Raw genomic sequence first — 24,326 nt, forward strand, 5'->3', positions numbered from 1 at the left:
CTCCGGCGGTTCTCTGGCGGTTCTCGGTCGGTTGTCGGTTCCTCTAGCGGCGCTGGTGCTCGAAGAGAGTAGAGAGAGAGAGAGTTACAGAGGAGAGAGAGAGAAGCTGTGAGAATCGGGGGAAGAAGAAGAAGGAGGAAGAAGGAGATCAAAACGACGCCGTTTGGTTTTAAATCCAACGGCGTCGTTTACATGTGTTTTATCATAACAGAATCAAACGACGCCGTTCCACTTAGTGGAACGGCGTCGTTTTATTTAGGTATAAATTAAAAAATATATATGTTTATGTTGTCGGCCGGTTTAACGGTTTGAGCCGGCCTCAAACCGCGACCGAACCGACGAACGTCGGTTTTGCTAAATCGCTGCCGACCGCCGACCGGTTCCTTGGCGGTTTCGGCCGGTTCCGGTCTCCGGCGGCCGGTCTGAGTCGGTCACGGCCGGTTTGCCGGTTTCGTGTACACCCCTACTGGCTTGGGCTAGCTTCGATCTTCACCGTTCGCTTGCCCAGGAACTCGACGGGCCACGGACTTACGGGTACAGACCCCTCACTGCTCTCAGTGTCTCCATTACCGAATCACCGAACCCTCCATCAGGTTCCAAACCCTTCTAGTCAACATGACCTCCACTTCAGCTCACCCAGATCCGAAATGGGCGCCGACTCGGTTGCCCATCCTGGGTTTGAGTCTATCTTAGATAGGCCAGCTGAACCAAGATCAGATGAGGATCTTATGAAAAAAAAAGGAGAGAAAGCGTGCAGACAGACTGATCAGCACAAAAGAGGGGCCGTGGGGAGTGATTCAGTGTGCTGCGTGTGCATGGTAAGGAAGAAAGGCACGACATTCATCCCATGTGGGCACACTTTTTATAGGGATAATTGGATTTTCTATTCAGCACGGAGGTTCTGATGATTCTGAAGTTATTAGTCTTCTACTTCAAGTAAATTTTTTAATATATTATTTGCAATCTTCAAAGTAAGTATTAAAGATTATATTCATTATTATTACTTGATAAAATTCTATATTTATTCACATAGTTTACATATCAGTTATATCTATGGTGAATTAAAATTTCTATAATTTACATTTCAATTATATCTGTGGTAAATTTTTATTCACATAGTTTATATATAAGTTCTATTTATTTTTTATACTTGTTATGAATTATTGATGATATGATTCATCTTAGAATGGAAATGTAACATCCCTGAAAGATCGTTATAAATCAATAATTTTATTGAGTATCTCATAATTTAAATGAGTGATAGGTGTACTAAAAGCTCATTATGATTAATGCACCTGAAGTTGCATAATTGAAATTGTGTTAAAAAAAGCCACTAAAGAATATATGTTTAAATAAATGCCTCGAATGTACTCTTGAATTAGTAATATCGAGTACAAAAGTTCACAATATATTTTAAATTTATATCTGGTCTTCTAGTGGCTAAGTAAAATAATGAGTTTTTTATTAAGAAATCATTAGTCACGTCCTACTAGTTCCACATCATTCCCTGAAATGAATTATATTGAATTTATATCATTTTCTTCCCGAAAGTGAAGAGAATGATGCATTCTATTCAAAAAAAGGAAAAAGATTGGACATGATAACGAATATCTTTATATTAATTTTATGATTTCGGGTCAAAAGCTCGTCTTGGAAAAACTAATAGATTTATCTTTGAGATGATATTATACAACTATTGAATCAAATATTATGATGCATCAAAAGTGATATGATTCAAAATATTTGTATCTTTTTCATGATTATCTTGATCACCCAAAATCAATTACGATAAGTCAAATAATTTTAATATGGACATCCATAAAAGAATCAGAAGATTCTTTTACTATAAAGTCTTACAACCAGGAGTGGAAAAAAAAATTGCTAAAAGCAAATAAAATGAAATAATTCGACGTTATCTTGATTATCATAGGTGAACTGGAAGTTCAGATGATAATTAAATTATGGATGCAATAAGATAAAAATATCTCATATTCTAGCAGCTAAAATTCCAGCGAGAATTGAGAAATTTAGCAGTCTAATGAACATAAGACATGTCTAAAAGTATATGAGACCTATTGATACAAAAAACAAAGCATCTCGAAAGAGAAAAAACACAAATAATTTGGTACTCCTGAAGAGGCCGTACCCACAAAATAAACAATAAGATCCATCCAAATTTTCTGTATAAAATTCTCCCATATAAACTTTTGAAGAATATAAATCTCCTGAAGAGTGCCTCTTGAAGAGGTTTTTCATGAAATGTCTTCTCTTGAAGAAGGACAAGTACCTGAAAATAACGATATATCGATACATTTCATAAATATTGGAGAAATTCTGGATAGACATAAAATCGTTGTTAACAACATATTTTCATATAAGATGGTAATTGACATTACCAGAAGTAATGAAAAAAGTGAATAAAAAACCGTCGAAGAATACCGACGTAAAAATATTGGCATAATTTGAAAGAAACAATTTCTGTAGAATTGATATCACTAGTAAAATATGATGCATAAAGACTTGTAGTCCAAACACCTAAAGAGGTGATACTTGTTGAATATCAGTGGGTATTTATATAGAAGAAATTAAAATGTGATATATAAATCACAAGTTGGTTTCTTGCAAAAATAATACAGATATATTTTTAAAGTGGTTGAAATTATATTGAAATTTTTATTAGTTTGAAAGTTACCGAGAGTTTGGATATGCATGATTAACTGTATATTTATATGGATCATTGGATCACGACATATATATGAAAATCCATGAAGGATATAAAATGTTTGAAACTTCTAAACTGAATACATCCAGAAATATGTATTATATCAAGTTTCAAAAATCCTTATATGATCTAAAACAATCTAAACACACGTGGAACAAACTATTGTCAATATATTTTTAGTATCTATATTAATTTTTATTGCAGGTTATGTAGATAATTTAAATGTCATTGAGACTCCAAAAGAGCTCATAAAAATTGCACATATTTGAAATATAAATTTAAAACCCCTGCAGCTTCAAAGGAGAGATGAATGAAATTATTAATTCTGAAATATCATCTCTTAAATACAATTAGTATTTCAAATTCATATTACGATTTTGTAAGATGTGTGCATTATTAAATGAGAAATAAAATGGAGCACACAGAACATCTACTAGAAGATATAAACACAAATATGAATATTTGAGAAATATTATTTTATTATCTCGAAACAAAATTACAGAAATTTAAGGCTTTTCGCCTCATTCTTTAAACGCTCTTGTTCTTCAAGAATCTACATGGCATCCTTATCTAAAAGAGTAGGCAATCGAAAAGAAGATTTAATCAAGAATTTTAAATTCCTATTCTCTTGCTTTATTACTCATATCTTCATGTTGGACTCCAGAAGAAGTCGATGAAGGATATAAATATTCTCGTGGAGTTTGTCAACCCCACAAGTTTTGGATTGTAGTCGCTAAGAAAATGCGACAATGCTTTATGAGTATTGAGTACCGAGACTCACAAGCTCGTAGATAGTTTCATTATCTGACTTATTAATCAGATTATTATTGTATTGCATTATAGCATCTATGGAAGAAACAGAAATAACTGGTGAACGAGGTGCAGAATACCTCATATATTGGTTATGAGAAGATTGCTGGGCCATTGCAGAGTAAGAATGCAGAAAGAGATTGCAGAGTAAGAATATAGACTAATTACAGAAAAGTGAAGAAGATGATATGCGAATGAAGATGAGTTTAATATTTTTTTTATAGATAAAAGTATGACAAAACATCTCTATTGCTTCACTACATTTCTCATAAAGCATCTCTCTACAAGAGATAAGAGATATAACATCATAACCCTGCGGCGCCTGATAGCTATATAAGAGCTGTAAGATCCTACGGTGTTTGGTTTAAAAAGATGGCCACCGTTTTTATTGAAAAATGAGGTTGGCGGTTTAATTTTGATGAATTCTCCACTAACTATGTTATTTACAAGAACTCCAGAAGAGCATAACTCTATAAGAGTAGTGAATTTAATGTTAAAATGATCTTGAATTCAATATGGTGAATTTCACTATAAAGTTTTGAAGCACTTTTATATGAAAAAACTCATCCCCTGAGTACTCCAATGGTTGCTCGATCATTTGATGAGCAGAAAGATCCGTTTCATCCTTGTAAATACAATGAAGAAATTCTTGGTTCTGAAATACCTTATTTCAGTGCAATTGAAGCCCTGAATATGTGATTATTTTATCAACATTGATCAAGTCCACAATTAGTTGGATATACGGATGCAGGTTATTTTTTAGATCCACACAAAAAAATCATTACAATTCATGAGGAGAAATATGAAATTGATGTCAAGCAGATACGGTCAAGTAATAATTTGGCAAATTTATTCGCTAAAACATTACCAACTGCAACATTTAAGAAGATTATGCAAAACATTGGAATACGGATACTTGAAGACCTATTATCATACACTTTTCAGGAGGAGTAATGTCTTGAATACTTGTGCTAATTGTACTCTTTTTCCTTCTCTAAGGTTTTATCTCACTGGGTTTTCCTTTGTAAGGTTTTAATAAGACAATTCTAAAGCACTTGGCGGTACATATGAATACTGTACTCTTTTTCCTTCGCCATTATTTTTTTTCCTACAAGGTTTTTTTTTACAAGGTTTTAATGAGGCATATTCTTTAAATATGGTCATCCAAGGAGAAAATGTTATAAACCATCTTGTATTGTATGACCACATTTAACCGTCATTATTGATCAAATCTTAGCAGTCAATTAAGACTTTTATACCCCTATATATATGGAGATATTTTTAGGTTCATGAATCAATAATATGGAGGCTCTCTCTTTTCAACAATTCACAACAAAAATATTATATTAATTTTAAATTTTTATTTATTTATAGTGTGTCAGTGAAACGAATTTACGAATAAACTTCTTAATTTTTAATTCCATTTATAATTAGATTAAGAAGCTTTAATCTTAATTTTATGTGTCGATTACTTTTAACACGACTGACGACACCACGCAAAAACCAAAACACATTTACTAACCAACTAAAAATTAACTGAAAATGGAGCCACACGTGATCCAGATCCATTCTGCATCTTCCTACACCAGCAAACCACAACCTCATCTTCCTCGACCAAGCCTCTTTTCCACTCTCCGACCAAACCCAAACTTACTCATCATGTCAAGGCGAAAGAGGATAACAGGAATGAAAGTACTTTTCTTCTTGCTTTGTACGTTGGGGCTGGGCGGGGTCATGTCATTGTTGTGGCGGGCATTGTTCTCTCTGCATCAGGTGTGAATTCTTGTTTTTAGTTTGTGATAAAAATTATGATCATCGAAAATCGTTGGTTGAGCTCATCAAAGTCATTAGCGGATGCAGTATTGTGGGACTTGGCTTGGAAGTCGTGTCATTGATTTCTTGTTTGTTGTCTGGCTCGATCTGGTTGTGTGTACCTTGTGGCATGGGAAGTTCTCGATCATCTTTTTTCAGTACCGATTGATTCAGTTGAAAATTCAACTGAGCTTTCTGGAAATTAAGTTGGTTGGGTGAAATTCAACTTAGTTACAAAGGGCTTAAGAATTCAGATCATCCAAGTTCAGCCATAAAAGGAAAAATCGAAACAAACTGGGATTAATATATATATGTATACAAATATATATATTAGTCGAGGTGGTTTGATATGGTATGTCAGATTTTAAAATTACGTTTATTATAAAATAAATCTAATAAATTTTATGAAATTACATTAATTTATAAATTTATTTTATATAATCTTTTCATATTTATAGCTGTTTTCACGTATAATTATTTTATATATATACTAGGTGGGAATAACGTGCAAAGCACGTTTGTCTAATTTTATGAAATGATTATTTCTAAAAAATAATATATATTTTATAGAAATTATTGATGTCACTTAATAATTTAAGGCATATTGGAGAAAATAAAAAAATTAGTTCAAAGTATCATATAATTCAATACATGTTTATAACATCTATAATTTTAGCAAAGATGTATACGAAAAATTTAATAAAAGTCTAACACAAATGGTAGTTCAAAATATGTGTCGTTTGATGTTTGTATTATAATTCATCAATTTATGTCATCCTGTAGACAATCAACAGAGACAACATTGAAATTCTTATTTTGCTGTTGGTTGAGTCGATCAGGGACAACATAAAGTTAAAACATAATCTTTTTATAAAATTTGTGGTATAATATTTTCTATATATAGCATATATATAAATCATAAAATATATTTTGAAATTGTTGGCCGAATTTACTCTTGCTTGATTAGCTCAAGGATCACGGCATTTGTCACGTGCCTATCATAGCAAGCCCATGTATGGAATATGACTTAGCGGAAGCTACGTCCTACTACCATGGGGAAAAAAAAAACACTTTGATTAAACACACTTATATTATATATTATATGAGATTTTTAAATTTGAAATACTCAATAATCTGAGTTAATGAAACGTATAATACACGTATATTATACTTAGGGATTCACGTCTTATGCACCTAATACAGTGTATATGTTAAGGAGAAAGAGAAAAATATAATAACTAATCTTTAATTACTTATTATTATATAAACTATTAAGTATTATAATTATTGAGATTAATAAATCATATAATAACATTGAATGCTATCTCTCTCAACATTTATGTCTTCATTTTATATGTCAAACCGTTAAAACAAACGGTGTTAACTTTAACGGAAAAACCGTTAAAACAAGATTTTCCGTTTCATACACACTTTTTATATATAGAAGATATATTGATGAAGTTTGCTATTGATGGGCCGCGTTGATATGGGCCTAATCGGTTACTGTCTATGATTGTATAACTGCAAGCAACCTGTTTGCGACATCTGATACGAGATTTATGTATATATAATCTTAAAGTTGTACCTACGTACAGGCTATCCGGTTCATCCATTATTCCACTTTTTGGACTTTTTTTTTTTAAATTTTTAATTGATGATTTTGGTATTGTCCAGGTTGATGTGGATGAGGATGCACCCCCTTCATTTATCATGTACTAGTTCTTTTATTGGTAGTTGCACATGAATATTTTCACGTGGACGTGCAATGTTTTTTGGTAATTCATTTATGTTCTCCACCCAATGCATTTTTTCAAATTCTCAACACGACTTTGGCCATGAGGTCTTATTACCACCTCAAACTGCTGTTGTACCAATTCACTTCGAAAGGTTTTCTGATTAAAGAGTTTTGCTACATATAAATATAGTTGCGCATTAATCTGTGTACCAATACTGATTTATTTATATTTAAAATTTAAATTAATATTGTTTTCAATAAAATCTATTTTTTGACCAATCACATTACATTGATGCATAGATTAATGCACAATTGTGCTTGCAACTATATTTTTTCCTGATTAAATGCCTCTCTTTATTTTTTTTCCCTTAAATTTCTAATCTTGTATTATACAAGATAAAATAAAAATTAATTAAAATTTTATTTTTTAGTATTATTTTTATTTAAAAACTTGAAAAAATTTTATTATTTATTATATTTTACATAAAAATTTAAAATAATTATAATAATTAAATAAATAATAATAATTTAATTTGTGTAACCAACAAAATGCGGAGCATGGCGTACCCTTTCAGATTCTAATTTATTAAAAATAATAACGTGGCTGAAAAGTAATAAATTCACTTGACCAAGGAGCGCACCCAATAGGTTTTGTAAAACTAATTTTTATGTAAAATTTGAAGGAAATCGGTTTAAAAATGCATCCAATGGATAATGCATTCCATTTCTATTTTCAATTTATCTACAGTGTTGCTTCTACATGTAGAAGGGATTGTACACAAATGTAAATATTTTTTTATTTATTTTCTATCTCTTATTGTACTTTTTATCTCACAATAATTTATCTCTTTTTGTACATTTTCTCCCACAAAATATTAAAAAGTATAGTATTTAAATGATATGAATAAAAAATAAATATGTATGGTATATTATAAAAATCAATGTATAAAATAGAAAAAATAAGTTTTGATTATGTATTTTAAAAAATAAGATGAATAATCCATTTAAGAGTGCTCACTCCAAATATATATTATGATAAGAGCACTTTCTTGTCTAGTATTTGCATTTCATCAAACGCGGATTGACAAGATCACACTCTCATTCTATAATTAGTATCTAACGTGGCACTTTAATCACTCTTGGATCAATTTTTATTTTGTTCAAAGAAAATTTTAAAGGTTGATAGAGAATACCATTTCATCATAGTGGAATAAGAATGTAGGGCAGAATTTTCTAATAAATATAAGTTGAGAAATTGAGGTGTCTTGATTTCTAAAATTATTACTTGTATTGCTTGAATGGTTTAATTGATAAGCTAATCTGTATTTTCAGACTTTCCAACCGGAAAAGTGGGATGATCAATTCTTTGTGAAGTATTTATTTAAGAAAATATTTTAGTCACAAAGGGATTATATAAAAGTAAATTTATAAATTAATGCAGTTTAATGTGATACGTGATATTGTAAAGTAGTTTTTATTATAAAATAGATCTAACAGATTTTATGAAACCACATCAATTTGTAGGTTTTATTTTATATAATCTATTTGTGTCTGTAATAGCTCTCGTTTATACTCATCATTTACACGACTGTCCTTGTTTATTGCTAGAACATTGATAATGCTTACGGAGTGTTCAACTACTTGTAGAACGACAAACTTCAAGATCACAAATGATATTTAATTAGCGTAGACTGATTGATATTCAGGTTCTGCAAACAATTTCTTAATTATCTGATTCCTCTTTCTTTAGGCTGAATTCGAAGTGCCTTTCATGCCAATTACAAACAAAGATGAAGAGTGAAACTGCAAAGGTTTTTTTCAGGGAATGAGGATCATCTCTGGTGGATCCCTTAAGTAAATTGTTTGCCAATTACCTGGTGGAGCATCTGTTCTTCTAAAGTGTCTGATCTCCCCTTATCAATCATGCTTTGATCATCCAAAATTATGTGGTGTTCGTGAACTTTGTACTTCGCTTTCAATATAAAAATATGGGGACTCAGTGTTTATGAGTCCAAGTTGTGATTCAACCAGAATGAAACCCCACAGCTAGCTTGTATTGATCGTTTTTAGTGCAGGATTTTGTTTTCTACATGCAGCTATATATTGGGCACAGTGGGATTATCTCTTTAATTGGCAGCCATTCGAGACTATATATGAATTTTGTTATACCATAATCAGTTGTATGCAATGATCGATGGTGCATGGTAGCTAGTGCTGTTCAATTTGGCCTTTATGTGCAAAATGGTTCACTTTTACTTGGAGGCGGCTAACGAAAATGAGCTGAAAACATGCCGCTGGATTCTTTTGGAGTGACTAATTTTTTGTTTATTTTTTTACGGTAAATATAGAGAGTATCATTCAAACTAGAATTAGAGACTCAGAGAGAGAACAAAGTCTATACAATTAACTTGCAGTGTTGAGAATGAGGGAAAAATAGAATCGTTGGATTTTGTTAATATTAATAAAATCTATTTATTTTCATAAGTTAATTCTTAAGTTTGTTAGATAAATAGTAACAGAATAGGAATCTCAAGTTCCAATATTGACTCTATATTATATTTTATATAATTAAATATCCCATACATAGAGATGAAAAGATAAAACTAGGGGTAAAAACGAAGGTATTAAATCGAAACCACACCAATTCCTTAAAAAAGTGTAAATCTTGATTGAAATTGACTGATGAAGGGGGAGAAAACTATCGACATTGGTCTCGGCATAATTCCATTCAGTTCGTTAGTGTCTTTGGTGGCGATGGAGGTGGCCCTGCATGGTAGTGTGCGATGACACCGTGGAGAGAGAGAGAGAGAGAGAGAGAGAGAGAGAGAGAGAGATAAGAAGGATGAGGGTGTTTAAATCCTAGGGTGAAAGGGCGGGCACCATTTCCTTTAAATTTTGTTCAAACACTAAGTCCTAAAACAACGACGAGTAAAACAACGTCATTTCATATATGTATAATTTTTTTAAAAAATTACATTTAAATTATTGGTTGGTTCAGCGGTCCAATCTAAACTGAAACCAAGACTAAACTGCTGGACGTTGGTTTTGATTAAAAAAACTATTGTCGACCGACCAGTTCTGAGCACTGGCAACTTATCTAAATCAATCCCCGTTGATTTGACTGGTTCTTGTAAAGCCCTAGATAACACATAATAACTGGGTTAGGATAGATATATCTATATTAGCCTTAGAATAGTTGTAGCTAGGGAGGAGTTCGGTTAGGTCTGGTCCTGTCGAATGAGGTTTTGTGGACCGGACTGGATTTATTCGATCCAAATTTTTCCCACCCTAGACAGAACCGACCTCCCTAAGTACTGGTTTAGTCCGTTCGGTCCACTATACACTTTCTTTCTTTCTTTTTTCTTTCTTTTTTTAATATCCAATGAAATTTTGTTTAATACTTATGTAATTATATTATGATATATTTAATATATATACATATAGTATACTATTATATATATTAATAATATGCTAATACTATTAGTCTATTAATATATAGTAAATTAGTAATAAATATTAACTTATTTACTATAACTAATAATGCACTAGTACTAATACTATAATTATAGGTAATAATGGTAATACTATATGTAATATATTAGTTTTACTATATCTCTTCAAACTCCACATTGATTAATACTATATGTAATACTATATTAAATAATAGTAATACTCTTATTACTAATACTCTATATAGTTATACTAATACTCTATGTAGTTATATTAAATACTATATAAATAATACTCTATGTAATTATAGTGATTTAATACTAATATATTAAGTTAATTATACTAATACTACATATATATAACTAATATATACTAATACTAATATATAATATTTTAATATATTAATATATACTAGTACTATATATTATAGTTATACATTAAAAAATATAATATTTATGTAATATTGTGATATATATAATTAATTTATATAAATAATATATATAATTTTTTTTCCATTCCATCTAGTCCAAAATGAAAAATTTCTAAACTATAGACTGGATCAAATGAATTCGGTCCTCCCATTTTTAAACCAAACCAATTCAATGCGGTCAAAAAATGATCCGATCCGGACCGGCTGATGCTCTCCTGTATGTAGCACTGATTATTGATTGTTCGTATTCATCTCATAATTTCTTCTTTTTCCCTAGTCTTTGATTTAGTCAAAGTGTTACTAGGACCAGGTCTACAAAGACTTGAAAATTGTTGTGATTGTTATAGATTTGATTGAAGGGGGTGACAAGCAATAAGACAGTAAATTTTCTTCTCTTAATTAATACCTTCCACAAATTATTTCAACCACTGATCTCATACTTTGGGTGGATTCGAGTGGTAAGTGAAATGTTTCTCGTCTCAAAAGGTACAAAATCCCTGGGACAGCTAGGGAAAATGCCGACAATTTTGATACAAGTCTCGAAGATTACAGGAATGTTCAACAACTACCATTCCTATGGAGTTGAACCAATCTGGTTGGGTAATAACCGGACCCCACCAGAAATATATGCATTAAAAAAAAAAACAATTTTGGGTTCAAAGTCATCGTTAAACGCATTTGAGAACAAAACAGCTGGCTCTCACTTCCTCTAATGCAAAAAGATATTTGTATATTGGAAAATGGTAATATATTAAAAATGTTTATTAAATGTGTTTATTTTTTTAAAATAATTGAGTAAGTAACTATTAATGGATTTATATTTTTTTAATAATTAAGAAGGTTTAAAAAATAAAATAAAAAATTATTTATAATATCGTACACATTTAATACTCAGTACCCCTAACATCGTCTTGTATATTTGGCCTCTAATCGACTCTCTTGGTCGTCGGAGTAGGTTGAATTCTAGCTCCTACAAAAGTAAACCACAATATATAAAACATTAATAGCTGGCACAGCCGGTAAAGGCCTAAACCAGAAGCGGCGCCTCATCAGGTTGGTCTTTCATTTTCATCTTTAAGCTTCTATAGTCCACTCCTTTCTAAAATTAAAAATCTTTTCTTCACTTAAAAAAAAATTTGATATGATATATTAAATTATAAAATTAATTTATAGATTTATCTTTTAAGTTTTTTTTTTTTTTTATAACTATAATACTTATCTTTCTAAATTTGAAAATCCTTTTTTATCTTCTCAACCTCTTATTATTTATTTTTATTGATACGTCTGTTACTTCATTTTGCTTTTTATTTTCATGGTACTCGTGATCTTACTTTTCAATGAGCCGTGAAGGTGGCAATGGCATTAAACGTACTTAAATTCTAGTCACAAGCTTGCTGCACGTATGCATGATGCGTATGTAAATTATTGTTGCAGGGAGTTATTGTATAAATCCAAACCAAAAGATAAAAAAAAAAGGGAAAAAATTATGATAGGAGAAGAATGCCTATACACATGCGTTCGAAGTAAAAGAGAGTTGGTGAAGATTGATTAGCATTATTAAATGGGTATGGAGGCGAAGAGGGATCGGAGCAGGGAACCATTATTAGAAAATTGGGGGGGGGGGGGGGGGGGGGGGGGGGGGGGGGGGGACCTCTGGCTTGGATGTCACCCATGCTGTATTTCTCACGCAAACTTTTCTTGAAATGGCCATTTTACAACATTGAACCGATTGACAAAGTTTTGAAATTTTACTATGTGTGTTCTTAAATTCTTGGAATGATTTTACTGTCCCAAGAAGAGAGGGAGAGAGGGGGGGGGGGGGGGGGTGGTTTGTCTGCAAGCTGACCCTACAATAACAATATGTTACCCAGGTATTACTGGCACTTGGGTCATCTTTTTCAGCCTTTTTATTTGATGGGCACCGAGCAATCGATGACTTTTGTTTTCAAAGTACGTAACAAACAATGGACCTTTAGAAAAAGGGAAACTGAAATAAAGCGTTCATATGATAAAAATATTACATCGATCATAACCTAAGCTTTCCAAATCCCAATAAAGTTCCCTCAGAAAATGGCAAAAATTAGGAGTGTGTGGGTCCCTAAATATGCTAAAGCTCCTTCCCCACACTTCAAAATATTAAGCATAGGTTGGCTGAAAAATGCGAAATGAGGTCCAATTCAAAAATGCTAGTTTGCATTTAACCGCTAAAAGAGCTCTCTTTAATGGAGAAATAAGATTGTACTAGGGACGGGCGGCCAGTCGAAGGATCCTTCTTCTTATTCGAATCTCTTATAAAAAAAAAGAGCTCTCTTAATGAGGCACGTCTAATCTAGGAGTACGAACTTATTCTCGTATATATGTTTTTATCGGATGTCTCTACTTGGGATATAGAACATGTCTCTCGCAACAGTATTATTATAGAATTTGTTTGTATGTGGTGCAGCATTATACCTCTCCTAATCGACTTTTTTTTTATAGGGGAGAGGTATTCTATTTCCCAAACAATTAAGATAAGGGTACATAGATAATCATTCTAAATATAGATATTAGAAAATGACTACTTAAACATGTTACTCCAATGGAGATCCTCAATCATTTTTTCTGCATTTTACATTTTCATGCACCAAATTGAAACAGGGCATGAAGATGTATAGGCACAACGTTAAAATTAAGACCATATAAATGAAGTTGTATAAACGAAATCACAAAAAACAGAGACACAGAGAGAGACACACACAACACTGGACAGAGTACTAGAGTCCACAGAAAAAGGATCGGAGGAATGAGCAGATAAGGGAGGACACACAAGCAAATGCAAATCCAAATCCAAATGCAATATTGTCTTTCAGGTCTTTGTCTTCGTCGATTCAAACCACCTAAGGCAAGGGCCCCTCTCGAACCCAAATTTGCAGTGGTCGAGAAGGGTATTGTATTGTGTAGTATTAAGACAAAAGTGGTTTAAGCACAATTTTAAATATCTTTAAGATCAGCAGTACCTAACCCGAACTGTCTGGCTGGCTTCAAATGAGGCGGGAACAACCCACATGTAATTTGTATACAAAGACGGTATACAACTGTCGACAATATTATTAATACATAATTAACAAACTTAACTACCTTAACTAATCACTCCCAAAACACAAACCAAACATCAACAGCAAAAAATACCAAATACACGAAAAATGAAAAGACAGACAGAGAGGGTGAGAGGTTTTTACTGATCGAGTGCATTTGGGCCGGTACAATAGCTAACCACATGGTTCCAAACCCACTGAACCAAGAACCGCCGCCTGATCCCGTTCATATTAAACGTAGTGCCATCTTCGCCGTTGAAGAGCTGACCGGTGTAGGACCCACCACCGCCAGTTCCGTATATCCCCTCGCACAGGTCTGCAATCTCCACCGGGAAGCTAGGATCCTGCCCGGCGTACCAGGCGTTCACCAAAGGATTCGTCGCCAGCTCGGCGATCTCGTGCGCGATCACGCTAACCATCCCGTCCACCCCTACGTCGCCGTTTGGTGACTTCAACGGCTTCAGCCCAGGGATATAATTCGGCACGGCGAAGGGGTAAGCGCACACACCCGGGCACAGCTTCGCCGAGTTCCCAACCCATGCGTAAGGCAGCGTGTACCCCACAATGGACGGGAACGTGAAATAGTGGAAGCCACACACTTGTCCGCAGAAATCCTGGACGTACACGTCAGCAGATGTGAGCAAGAGGTAGAGCCCACTCTGCGGATTTAACGGCAAAGGTCTCGACTTGGCCGTAACGGCGCTCTTTATCACCGACTGGATGGACAGGCGCGTGAGTGATTTCCCGTGCGAGTAAAACCGGTCGTTTTTCTCCATGCCGAGACGCACCGTACGGGAAATGTTGGCGCCGGTCTGGTCCGTATAGAGCTGTACCGTCTTCCACCAGCCGGACACTGAGGGGTGCTTGGAATCGACAGCAGAGATGGAGTTGATGAACGCGCGGATGATCTTCTTTTGGTTCCTCTCCCAAGTGCCATACCAGATTGTGTGGACGGTAATGTTGGCGGTGAGCACCGGTCCCATGTGGTACCTTAAGCGGACGAACTCGGATGAGCCCTCGAATTTTTTGGAGTCTCCGAAGACTAAATCATGGGCGTTGGTCTTGTTGTGAGGCCATGGGCGCCACCCGATCACCGGGCTGATAAAGAAGAGTGTCGTAACAAGGGTAAGGGGGCGGAGCGCCGGATACCGGCGAGGACAACCCAGGCGCATGTTAGTGACGAGTGAGAATGAGTGACCAGCTTTCAGTACAAATGTGAAGGAAGGCAAAGTCCATATATATTATATAGTAGGAGATTTTAGAGGGGAATTACTGTCCGCTGTACCTAAAATTATTTTTATTTTTTTAGCTTTTTTAAAATAAAAATAAATAAATAAAATACTTTTAGCTATATATTTTACAATTATATTTTTTTTTAAATATCCTATTTTACGTCAATTCACAACATTGTAAGTAGGGTTGTATAGAAATCATTTCTTTTTTAAAAATATTTCTTGAAAAAAATTGGAGGCATTGATTTGAGGATAGTGGAGGACAGCTGTCGAGTGGATCTTAAAGTAGGGAAGGGCGGGACCTACGTAAATTGGGAGAGAATGTACCGTGCAGGTAGGGAGTGGAGAGGGATGATCAGGATGATGATCGTGATAATGGTTGTTCTCATCTGATCAAATCCTGTCTTAGTACTTTGCTCGTACAGCGCGGGAAAAGAGTAGGAGAGGGATAATTTTGGTGAAGTGGGGTGGCGGGGGGGGTTGGACCAGGGTGCAGTGCGTGGTCCAGACCAAAGACACGAACCGTGGACTCTTGGACATTTAGTTATGGTTTGATAATAAAAAAATTTTATTTTAAATTTAAAATTTTTATTTTATCATTATAATTTTTTTAATTTTTTATATAAAATATAATAAATAATTTAATTTTTTTTAAGTTTAAAACAATAATAATATTAAAATATAATATTTTAATATTTTATCTTAAACTCAAAATTTTCATCTCAGAGAGTCCATTTATCCCTTTTTATTATTATAATTTTTTTAAATTTTTATATACAAAATATAATAAATAATATAATTTTAAAATAATAATATTATTATAAATTAATATTTTAATAATATTTTATTTAACTTTTATCTACAATCATCTTATTTCTAAATTCAAACTAATCTTTACGTTATGCTCTTTGTCCAAGTAGTGCCATCTAGTAATAAGATTTATACACTTTAAAATTATATATAACATTACAGATAAATAAAACATGCATGGGACATCCTCAAAGCTAACTTTTGAACCATTTTTACAATTGAGGGTGTTATTTCAGCCAACCCAAAAGAGTTGCTGCTTCCGTGAAGCTGCCACTTTTGTCGTGGAAATAAAGCTAAAATAACATTATTCGATACAAAATGGAAACATGAAAGAAACCCTTTGATAACCTCTTACGAATCTACGATAGGACAACCATCGGCCTTATTTGCATGCAGGCTCTTGAATTTACTATTTTTGGGGAGCTACTAATTTGAAAATTAAACTCCGTACTCCCTATCTCACTTTTAGATTATGTTTGGATAAAAGAAACTCCTAACTAATATCATTTTTACTTTATCTCAATTTATTGTTATAATTTTTTAAATTTTTAATTATATTAAAATTTTATATTTAAATAATATTTTATTCAATTTTTATCTCAATTTATTATCCAAAATTCCCTTTAAATGACATGGGAATACAAGAAAAGAAAGGGCAGTCCTAAGTTTCCACATTTATCATGCTTAAAGAAGTCACACTTGAATGTAAATCTATACGTACGTGAACAATAATTTGCAAAAACCTTCCCAAATGGACCAGATGCGTGGTAGGAGAAGAAGTAGAACCAGAACATTGACATTTATTAGCGTATCCAACATAGATAACTGTGTGATTTAAAATGTTAAACAAATTGAAAGCTGAGAGGAAAATTCAATCGTACGATGTTTTTTTTTTTTTTTTTGGTTCGTGAATCGTGATGAAGTTCCCATACCTATATGACTAATTAAGTTCCCTTTTTGTACAGTGGGGGAGTTAGAGGGAATTCCATCTAAAGGTGGCATTCAAATGGCATCTCCAATATTAATAAAGAAAAATATTTTAATCATAAATAAATTCATAAAAATAAATATATAATTTAATATAATACAATTAAATTATAAAATTAATTTTATTATAAATTATATTTAATAGATTTCATAAATTCATATCCACTTATAAATTTATTTTATATAATCTCAGATTTTTTTTTTTTTTGAAGGCAATATAATCTCAGATGTTGTAACAGTTATCGAAACAGAAGTCGTATTCGGGGGCGACACTAAAGACTTTGGGGGCGTTAAACCCAACCCATGCCTGTACGAAGTGCTGTTTCCGGCACCTACTCCTTAGGCTCTCCAGTAAAAAGTTGCTGTCACCCATTATCTTTTTAAAACTTTTTGGGCCTTTTTTCGTGCAAGAGTCTAACGTCGTGTATTTTTTTTTTAATTTTGTAATTATTATTGTCTCTATATATTATATATCACATTTTTTTCATTTTTTTATTTATCTTAAATTAATTAGATTTTTATACTTATCATTCACATTGATACAATACATATTTAGTAAAAAAATAAAATTAAAAATTATGTATAATGTATTGTCTAAGGATGACAAGCATATTTTTCTTATTTTTAAAAAAATTAAATTTATTATTAAAATTTTAATTTTTTATATAAATCTTATATTTATTTATTTATTTTAAAAAATAGTATACAAATTTTACAAGTGTAAATATTATTATTATTTTAAATAAAACCATAAAATGAGATAAATAAATATACTTAAAGTAAACTATGTTTATAATAGTTATTGTATATTTAATAAACATTAAAAAATCTATTTCATTTATCTATCTTTTAAAAACTTGTGATTTAGCTGGGGGGATTTATTTTAATTTTTTTTTCAGTGATTAGATAATAAAAGTATTTTCAAAGATGTAAACCTATTCATATACTTATCTACAATAATTTTAACAACTATGTTTGAATTTTAAAAAATGAATAACGATATACAACTCAACTCTTTTTACGACTTTGTTCTAAATGAAAATTAATTGTATAAAGTTTTATGTTCAAATCGAATAGAAAATTCATACGATTATTATTTTGTACAAAATAATGAAAGCATATTTGTTAATTATAAATTGAGTTGTAAATTAGCTATATATATTATAATTACTCAAAATTACATAAAGATTTTATATGCATATTGCATGCTGTGTTGAATGTTGATAAGCAAAGTGCATTTCGTCATGTCGTTGTCTTGTGAAGTGGGTCTAGTATATTAGTTAACTTTCTAGAAAAGAAAGGGAGGTACGTGACTATTATTGTTTTAAAGTACAACTCTTGTTGTGTATAAGTAATGCTATATACAATTTTAGAATACATAAATCTAACGTAATTTAAAAAAAAAAAATTATTATTAAAAAAATAATTTATTTTTACGTAAATCTCATATTTACTTACTTTTTTTAAAAGAAATATACGAAACTTATCCATTTTAATACTGTAAATATTATTTCTTATATTATATATATATATGAAGAATTTAAGTTTTTTGCATTTAAGTTAATTTAATGAATTAAAAATTAAAATAAATAATTTTGTTTCTTACAAATCAATGCATAAATATCACTTACCATATTTTATTGTCTTTAAAAATTCAGTGCATAAATACATTTCTTAGCTTATGTAACAAGTTTTGATATCAACAATATGATTAGTATATCAATAAATAGAATTGTATATACGAGATGAGAAACTATACATTATAATCATAATTCGAGTTTTTAAAAAGTATAAAATTAATAAAATTATCATTTATATTGAAATATAATAAATATTAATTCCGCCCTACCATTGAGGATTGCATGTCATCCCTCAAGAGACAACAAATGAGAGGCGAGAGAGATTCAAATTACTTTTTTTTTTTTTTCATATTTAAAGAAAAGGGATTGATATATAAATTTAATAAAAAAGTAATTTAATAATAAATTCTACAGAATTATGTTCCATTGAAGACTTGGCATTCGTAAATATTTATTACAAATAAAATTTCAGAGTGCATTTTTCTAATCTAATCACGGAGTAAATTGCGCGACTCCTAATGATGAGTGACGGACAGTAGCGATCGAACAGCAGGGATTGAGAGCGACCGTGTGGGGCACTCCCCTATGCAAAATCACCAGCTGAGGATGAACAAACCGTGAAGAACTCGAGATGGGTCCCGCAGCTTGACTGCGACGCGCAAGAGTCGAGACAACACACGCGTGCGCTGACATGTTTGTCCCTGTCTTTGCGTTCTCACGCGCCTAGTGCTAGACACAACTGCGGAAACTTTGGGGCATATGCGGGTGAAATGGGTTACATTCCTAATTTCCTCAGTATGACGAGCACCGTACTCCCTTGTCTAGGCGCGTGTCTTCAAGAGTTCCATGAAAAAGAAGTGCAAAAGAATAAGGTTCTGCTTGCCATTTAGATTTTTAAAAATTTTAAATTTTAAAATTAAATATTAAATATAATATTTTAATATTATTATTATTTTAAAAATTAAACAAAAAATTAAATTATTTTTATATTTTAATAAGATAAAAATTTTATATTTAAAATAAGAAATCTTTGATAACCAAATAATACATAAAAATAAGTTCAAATTAGGTTGAAGCGGCCAGTTGAAGATGGTCAAGAGTCTCCAATGCTACTCTCTCGTGATTAATCCACTGCCTGACGGATCGGGTATAACTAATCATTTTTAAAAAATTATTCTTCGATGTATAAAGTATTTTTTTAATAACTAACGTGACAATATTTAATTTAAAAAATATTTAAATTTACAATTTTCTTTTAAATTAAATATTGTCATGCCAACTACATAGAAAATGTGATTTTTCTAACGGTTTATAGATAGAAATTTTTATTAAAAAATAATTTTAAAAAAATAAACTATAAACATTGTCTGTATTAGTTGACGCTATAGAATTGTAAATCAATTAGTTGTTTAATACGTCAACAAATAATTTTATTTTTATTATAGTAGGACTCATATTTGGATGGGGTAAGTACTTTCTTCTAAAATCAATTTAGTAATGAGGGATCAAATTGATGTGAAAAGGAGATCATTCAAATTCTTATACAAATTAGAGGGTCTGTACGATAGAGATAAACACATAATATATAATATAAATCTTATTGACTACAATACTTACTATTTATTTAATGTTGTCTGAAATATTCATATAACTTGTAATAAATGATGCAGACCTTAATCTAATTGGTGCGTCACATCCCATAACACTTATTTTTGCCACATTTTATATTTTTCATAAGCTAAATAGACTAGAAAAGGTAAACAAAACGAGCTAAAATAATTAGTTGGGGAGGTGGAAAATCACTTTTGAGTTTTGGGTATGGGGTTGCGACTTTGGATGTGAAACTTTTAAACCAGACTTTGGTAAAAGTTACTCATCCCCTTAACTTTTGGCCCATTGTTTCGTGTCTCAACTTTTAAATAAACCAGATATTAGGATACATGATAAAAATAAAATAAAATAAAATGAAAAACTAAATAGTCTCACTCAGCCACTAAACTCTACTTATTTTCGTGAGCTGAATTCAATGGCTCCACTGTTTATTGAGAAGTAAAATGATAAAATATAAATAAATAGTTCATGGTCACATTTTTTCAACTTAATGCCTTTTTTTTTTTTTTTTTTTTTTTCCTGAGCATTCAAATATAACATATTCAATGAAAATGTTACTCATTTTATTTTCATCTTATTTGATTTGATACAGTGAAATTGTCATTAATTTTTAATTAAAATTAAAGGTGAAGATTCGTATAGCGCTCTCCATCAAATCTATTGACTCTATTTTTATTATAATGAGATGAGATAAAATAATTTTAAATAAAATTTAAAAATTAAATAAAATATTATAATATTATTTATTTTTATTATTTTAAATTTTTAAAAAATTAAATTATTTATTATATTTTATATAACTATTTAAAAATTTATAATCACGAGATATGACAAAACATTACGGATTTAAATGGTCCAACATTTGCTGCAAAACGCAAAGGTTCCCAGTGGGGGAAATGATTTTAAGCTGTCAGTGTACGGATGGAATTTGGAAACCAAAATGATTCTCTCAGAAAATAAATATCTATATTTTGCATTTAAATATTAATACCAGATTCATAAATAGATATTATAAAAATAAATTTATAAATTAATATAATTTAATATGAAATATTAGATTATAAAATTATTTTTATTATAAAATAAATTTAATATATTAATTAAAATAATATTAATTTATTTTTTAAAAATCTTTTTATAACCGTAATATTTATCTTTTAAAATGTAAAACATATTTTAGACTATGATATTTTCAACCGCTCACTTAACTCAATTCATATTAATCTGTGCCCATTAGATGGTAGAGTTTATCGTATCTAAAGATTTTAGCTAAAACGATATTCAATATTAAGATTCAAGTCCATCTCTCTTTAAATTACACCATTAAAGAGCATCTACGTCGTAATTGATTTGAAATGTTCAAAAAAAGCATACAATCGCACTGTCTTTCTACTGAATATGACTTCAAACCAAATCCAATTTTATTTGTTGGATCAAAACAAGTTGCCTTTAGCTGTCTCTTCCTTGGCTCAATTAAGGAACATGGATTGCAATCAATGTAATGAAATTTTTATATATAACAAATCACACTTCTCCTGTCTTATGTAATTCTAATGGATAGTTCTACGTCCACCGCTTGCAATGAGATTATTAGTTATGTTAGTATTTTATTTTATTTTTATATATATATTTTTAATACTTTTAAATATATTTTTTTAAAAAAATTTACAATATTATTAAAAAACATGTCTTTAATCACAAAATTTAAAAAAAAAAATGTCAATAGTAGCTCCGAAAGCGGTGAGAAAACCTTGAAGTTAATTTTGGAAATATAATGTAATTTTCATTTTTTCTTTGAAAAGTCATTTTGATTATTTGTTAAGAACTTCTATAAATATAAAAAAATTATATAAAATAAACTTATAAATTGATATAAATTTATAAAATTCATTAAATTTATTTTATAAAAAAATAATTTTATAATTTAATAGACCATATTTAACCACATGAGTTTATAATTTTTTCTTTTTACATAATCCTTTTGTAAATTATTTTCCTTACTTGTTTCGTGATGCAAAAGAATAAGTGGATGAGGTTAACTTCCAATGACCATATATAGAGAAGGACTGGCAAAAGAGGCCAACACAGCTTTGCGAGAATCATTTTACCTCTGCGTCAAGGCCCCCACTACTGTGGAATCTCCCTGTGGAGGCCCCCACCGCCGTGGCTCCAGGCCTTGTAATCAAAGACCTCTCTCGTATCGGTTATGGACAAGTTTAGAAATGTTAATGGTTTGGCAAGATAGGGATCTGAACTAGGGGTGGGCAACGGGGCCCCGCATCCCGCTACCCCGCTCCCGTTCGCCCCGCCCCCGCACGACGGGGCGGGATACACCGCCCCGCATGGGTCGCCCGCCCCGCATCTAGTCCCCCTAGAGGGGGCGGGGGGCGGGGAGAGCCCAACCCCGCCCTGCATTTCCCTCGCCTCGCCCTCACCTATATATATTATATATATATATATATATATATATAAACATAAATATTTATATTTACAAAAACATAAATATATGTTTATATATATAAATATATATTTATATTTTACAAATTGTGTATATATAAATATATATATATTATAATTTGTTAGACTTGTTCACAAATTATGCATTAACAAATTTAAAAATTATATAGTTTAAAAACTACTACACTACAACTTATACAAAATATGCATTAGTAAATTTAAAAATGACATAATTTTTAAATTATAGTCATATTTATAAAATTTAAATTTATAATTTAGATCTAAACATATATTTTTTATTGCTTTTAATAATAGAAATAATTTTTTAAAATAATAAAATATAGTTAATATTTGAAGTGAAAATAAAACGGGACGGATTGAGTATCTGCCCCGCACCCCACCTAGCGGGGCAAAGTACCCCACCCCGAAAATGCGAGAGTGGATAACGGGAAGAAAAACCCCACCCCCGCATGGTGCGGAGTGGGGTGCGGGCTACCCCGCACCATACGGTGCGGGTAGCGCCCCTAATCTGAACCTTTTGGGTTTCTGCAACGATGATGTCAATTACTTTATTCCTGATATCAAAGCAGCGATTTTTATGTTATGAGGAAAAAAAAAAAAAAATCAAAATCACTCGCCTTTGTTTCCTTGAATTTTGGGTCTCAACCTTCAAAGCCCTTTGAATTTCGTGCCATATTAATCTCCACAGAAACCCTCGTAGGTGAAAATATCTTCTGCAAATTGATATTGTTGGGTGGTTGATTCCTTTTCTTGACGATGTTCTTTCCAGGGTTGAAACGATTAATTAGTTCAACGACATAATTTCTACATAGGAAAACGCGTTGATGAAGATAATTAAAGCTTGAGTTGTGGTGTTTATGGTTTAAGAAAAAGATAATTTTTCAGAAATGATGATTGGGGGGGGGGGGGGGGGGACACGAATGACTGAAAAGAGAGAGTGCAATCCTGTTTGATGAAAAAGAACCGAAAGAAACTCTCCAAGTCATGATTTGTAGGTGAAACAAAAGCAATGAAATGATGTGGCTCGACACCATCAAATTATTACAAAAGATCAACAAATAAAACCACCCACAGTAATCGTCAGAATCGGTATGTGATTGGAAATCATGCTTATCGTGAGACTGTTTTTGTTTCTTTTCATCTGACTGGGGCCTCTCTCTCTCACACACACACAAACAGAGCCTCCAAATGCATGGTATTTGCAGCACCATGACGTTCTCTTTCTTGTCTTGTACTCAAGAATGGTTAAAACTTCTGTAACTGAGATTAATTAGTAGCCAGGTTTTTCATGTTGTTTGATTTTGATGGCTTATGATCAGAATAGGGTATCTTGGATGTTCTATTTTTGAGCTAGCTTTTTGCATCTTCTACCAATTCATGTATTAAATATAACACATATTCTGTTAATTTAAACAAGATTGTATATAAAGTTCTTTTTTTTATGGCATGTGTGATTTATTTATTTATTAGGATTGAGTATCTTGTGCAGTATTGTATTTTTTAAAAAAAAAAAATATTTATAATAGTGATTATATAAGTACCATGCAGTCTATTTAAAAAATATAAATTAATATAAAATTCACATAAAAAAATTA

General features: G+C 31.5%; 1 protein-coding gene and 1 long non-coding RNA gene across 2 annotated transcripts; one reads left to right on the plus strand and one right to left on the minus strand.

Annotated features, from left to right (window-relative positions):
• Window positions 1–5,107: 5,107 nt before the first annotated feature.
• LOC122303019 lies at window positions 5,108–9,227 on the plus strand. Its single transcript, XR_006240588.1, has 2 exons — window positions 5,108–5,305; window positions 8,830–9,227. It is a non-coding gene; the product is annotated as an uncharacterized LOC122303019 (long non-coding RNA).
• Window positions 9,228–13,984: 4,757 nt separating this feature from the next.
• Window positions 13,985–15,262, minus strand: LOC122303143 (protein EXORDIUM-like 3). The gene has a single exon (XM_043114767.1). The coding sequence runs from the start codon at window positions 15,203–15,205 to the stop codon at window positions 14,174–14,176; it is 1,032 nt and encodes a 343-aa protein (XP_042970701.1). The 5' UTR covers window positions 15,206–15,262; the 3' UTR covers window positions 13,985–14,173.
• Between the last annotated feature and the right edge of the window lie 9,064 nt (window positions 15,263–24,326).

This window comes from Carya illinoinensis, chromosome 3 (genome assembly GCF_018687715.1).
Source record: "Carya illinoinensis cultivar Pawnee chromosome 3, C.illinoinensisPawnee_v1, whole genome shotgun sequence".
NCBI classification, from domain to species: domain Eukaryota; kingdom Viridiplantae; phylum Streptophyta; class Magnoliopsida; order Fagales; family Juglandaceae; genus Carya; species Carya illinoinensis.

Coding starts and splice junctions, on each gene's coding strand:
- LOC122303143 (XM_043114767.1), bottom strand. CDS start 15,205: ATGCGCCTGGGTTGTCCTCGCCGGTATCCGGCGCTCCGCCCCCTTACC.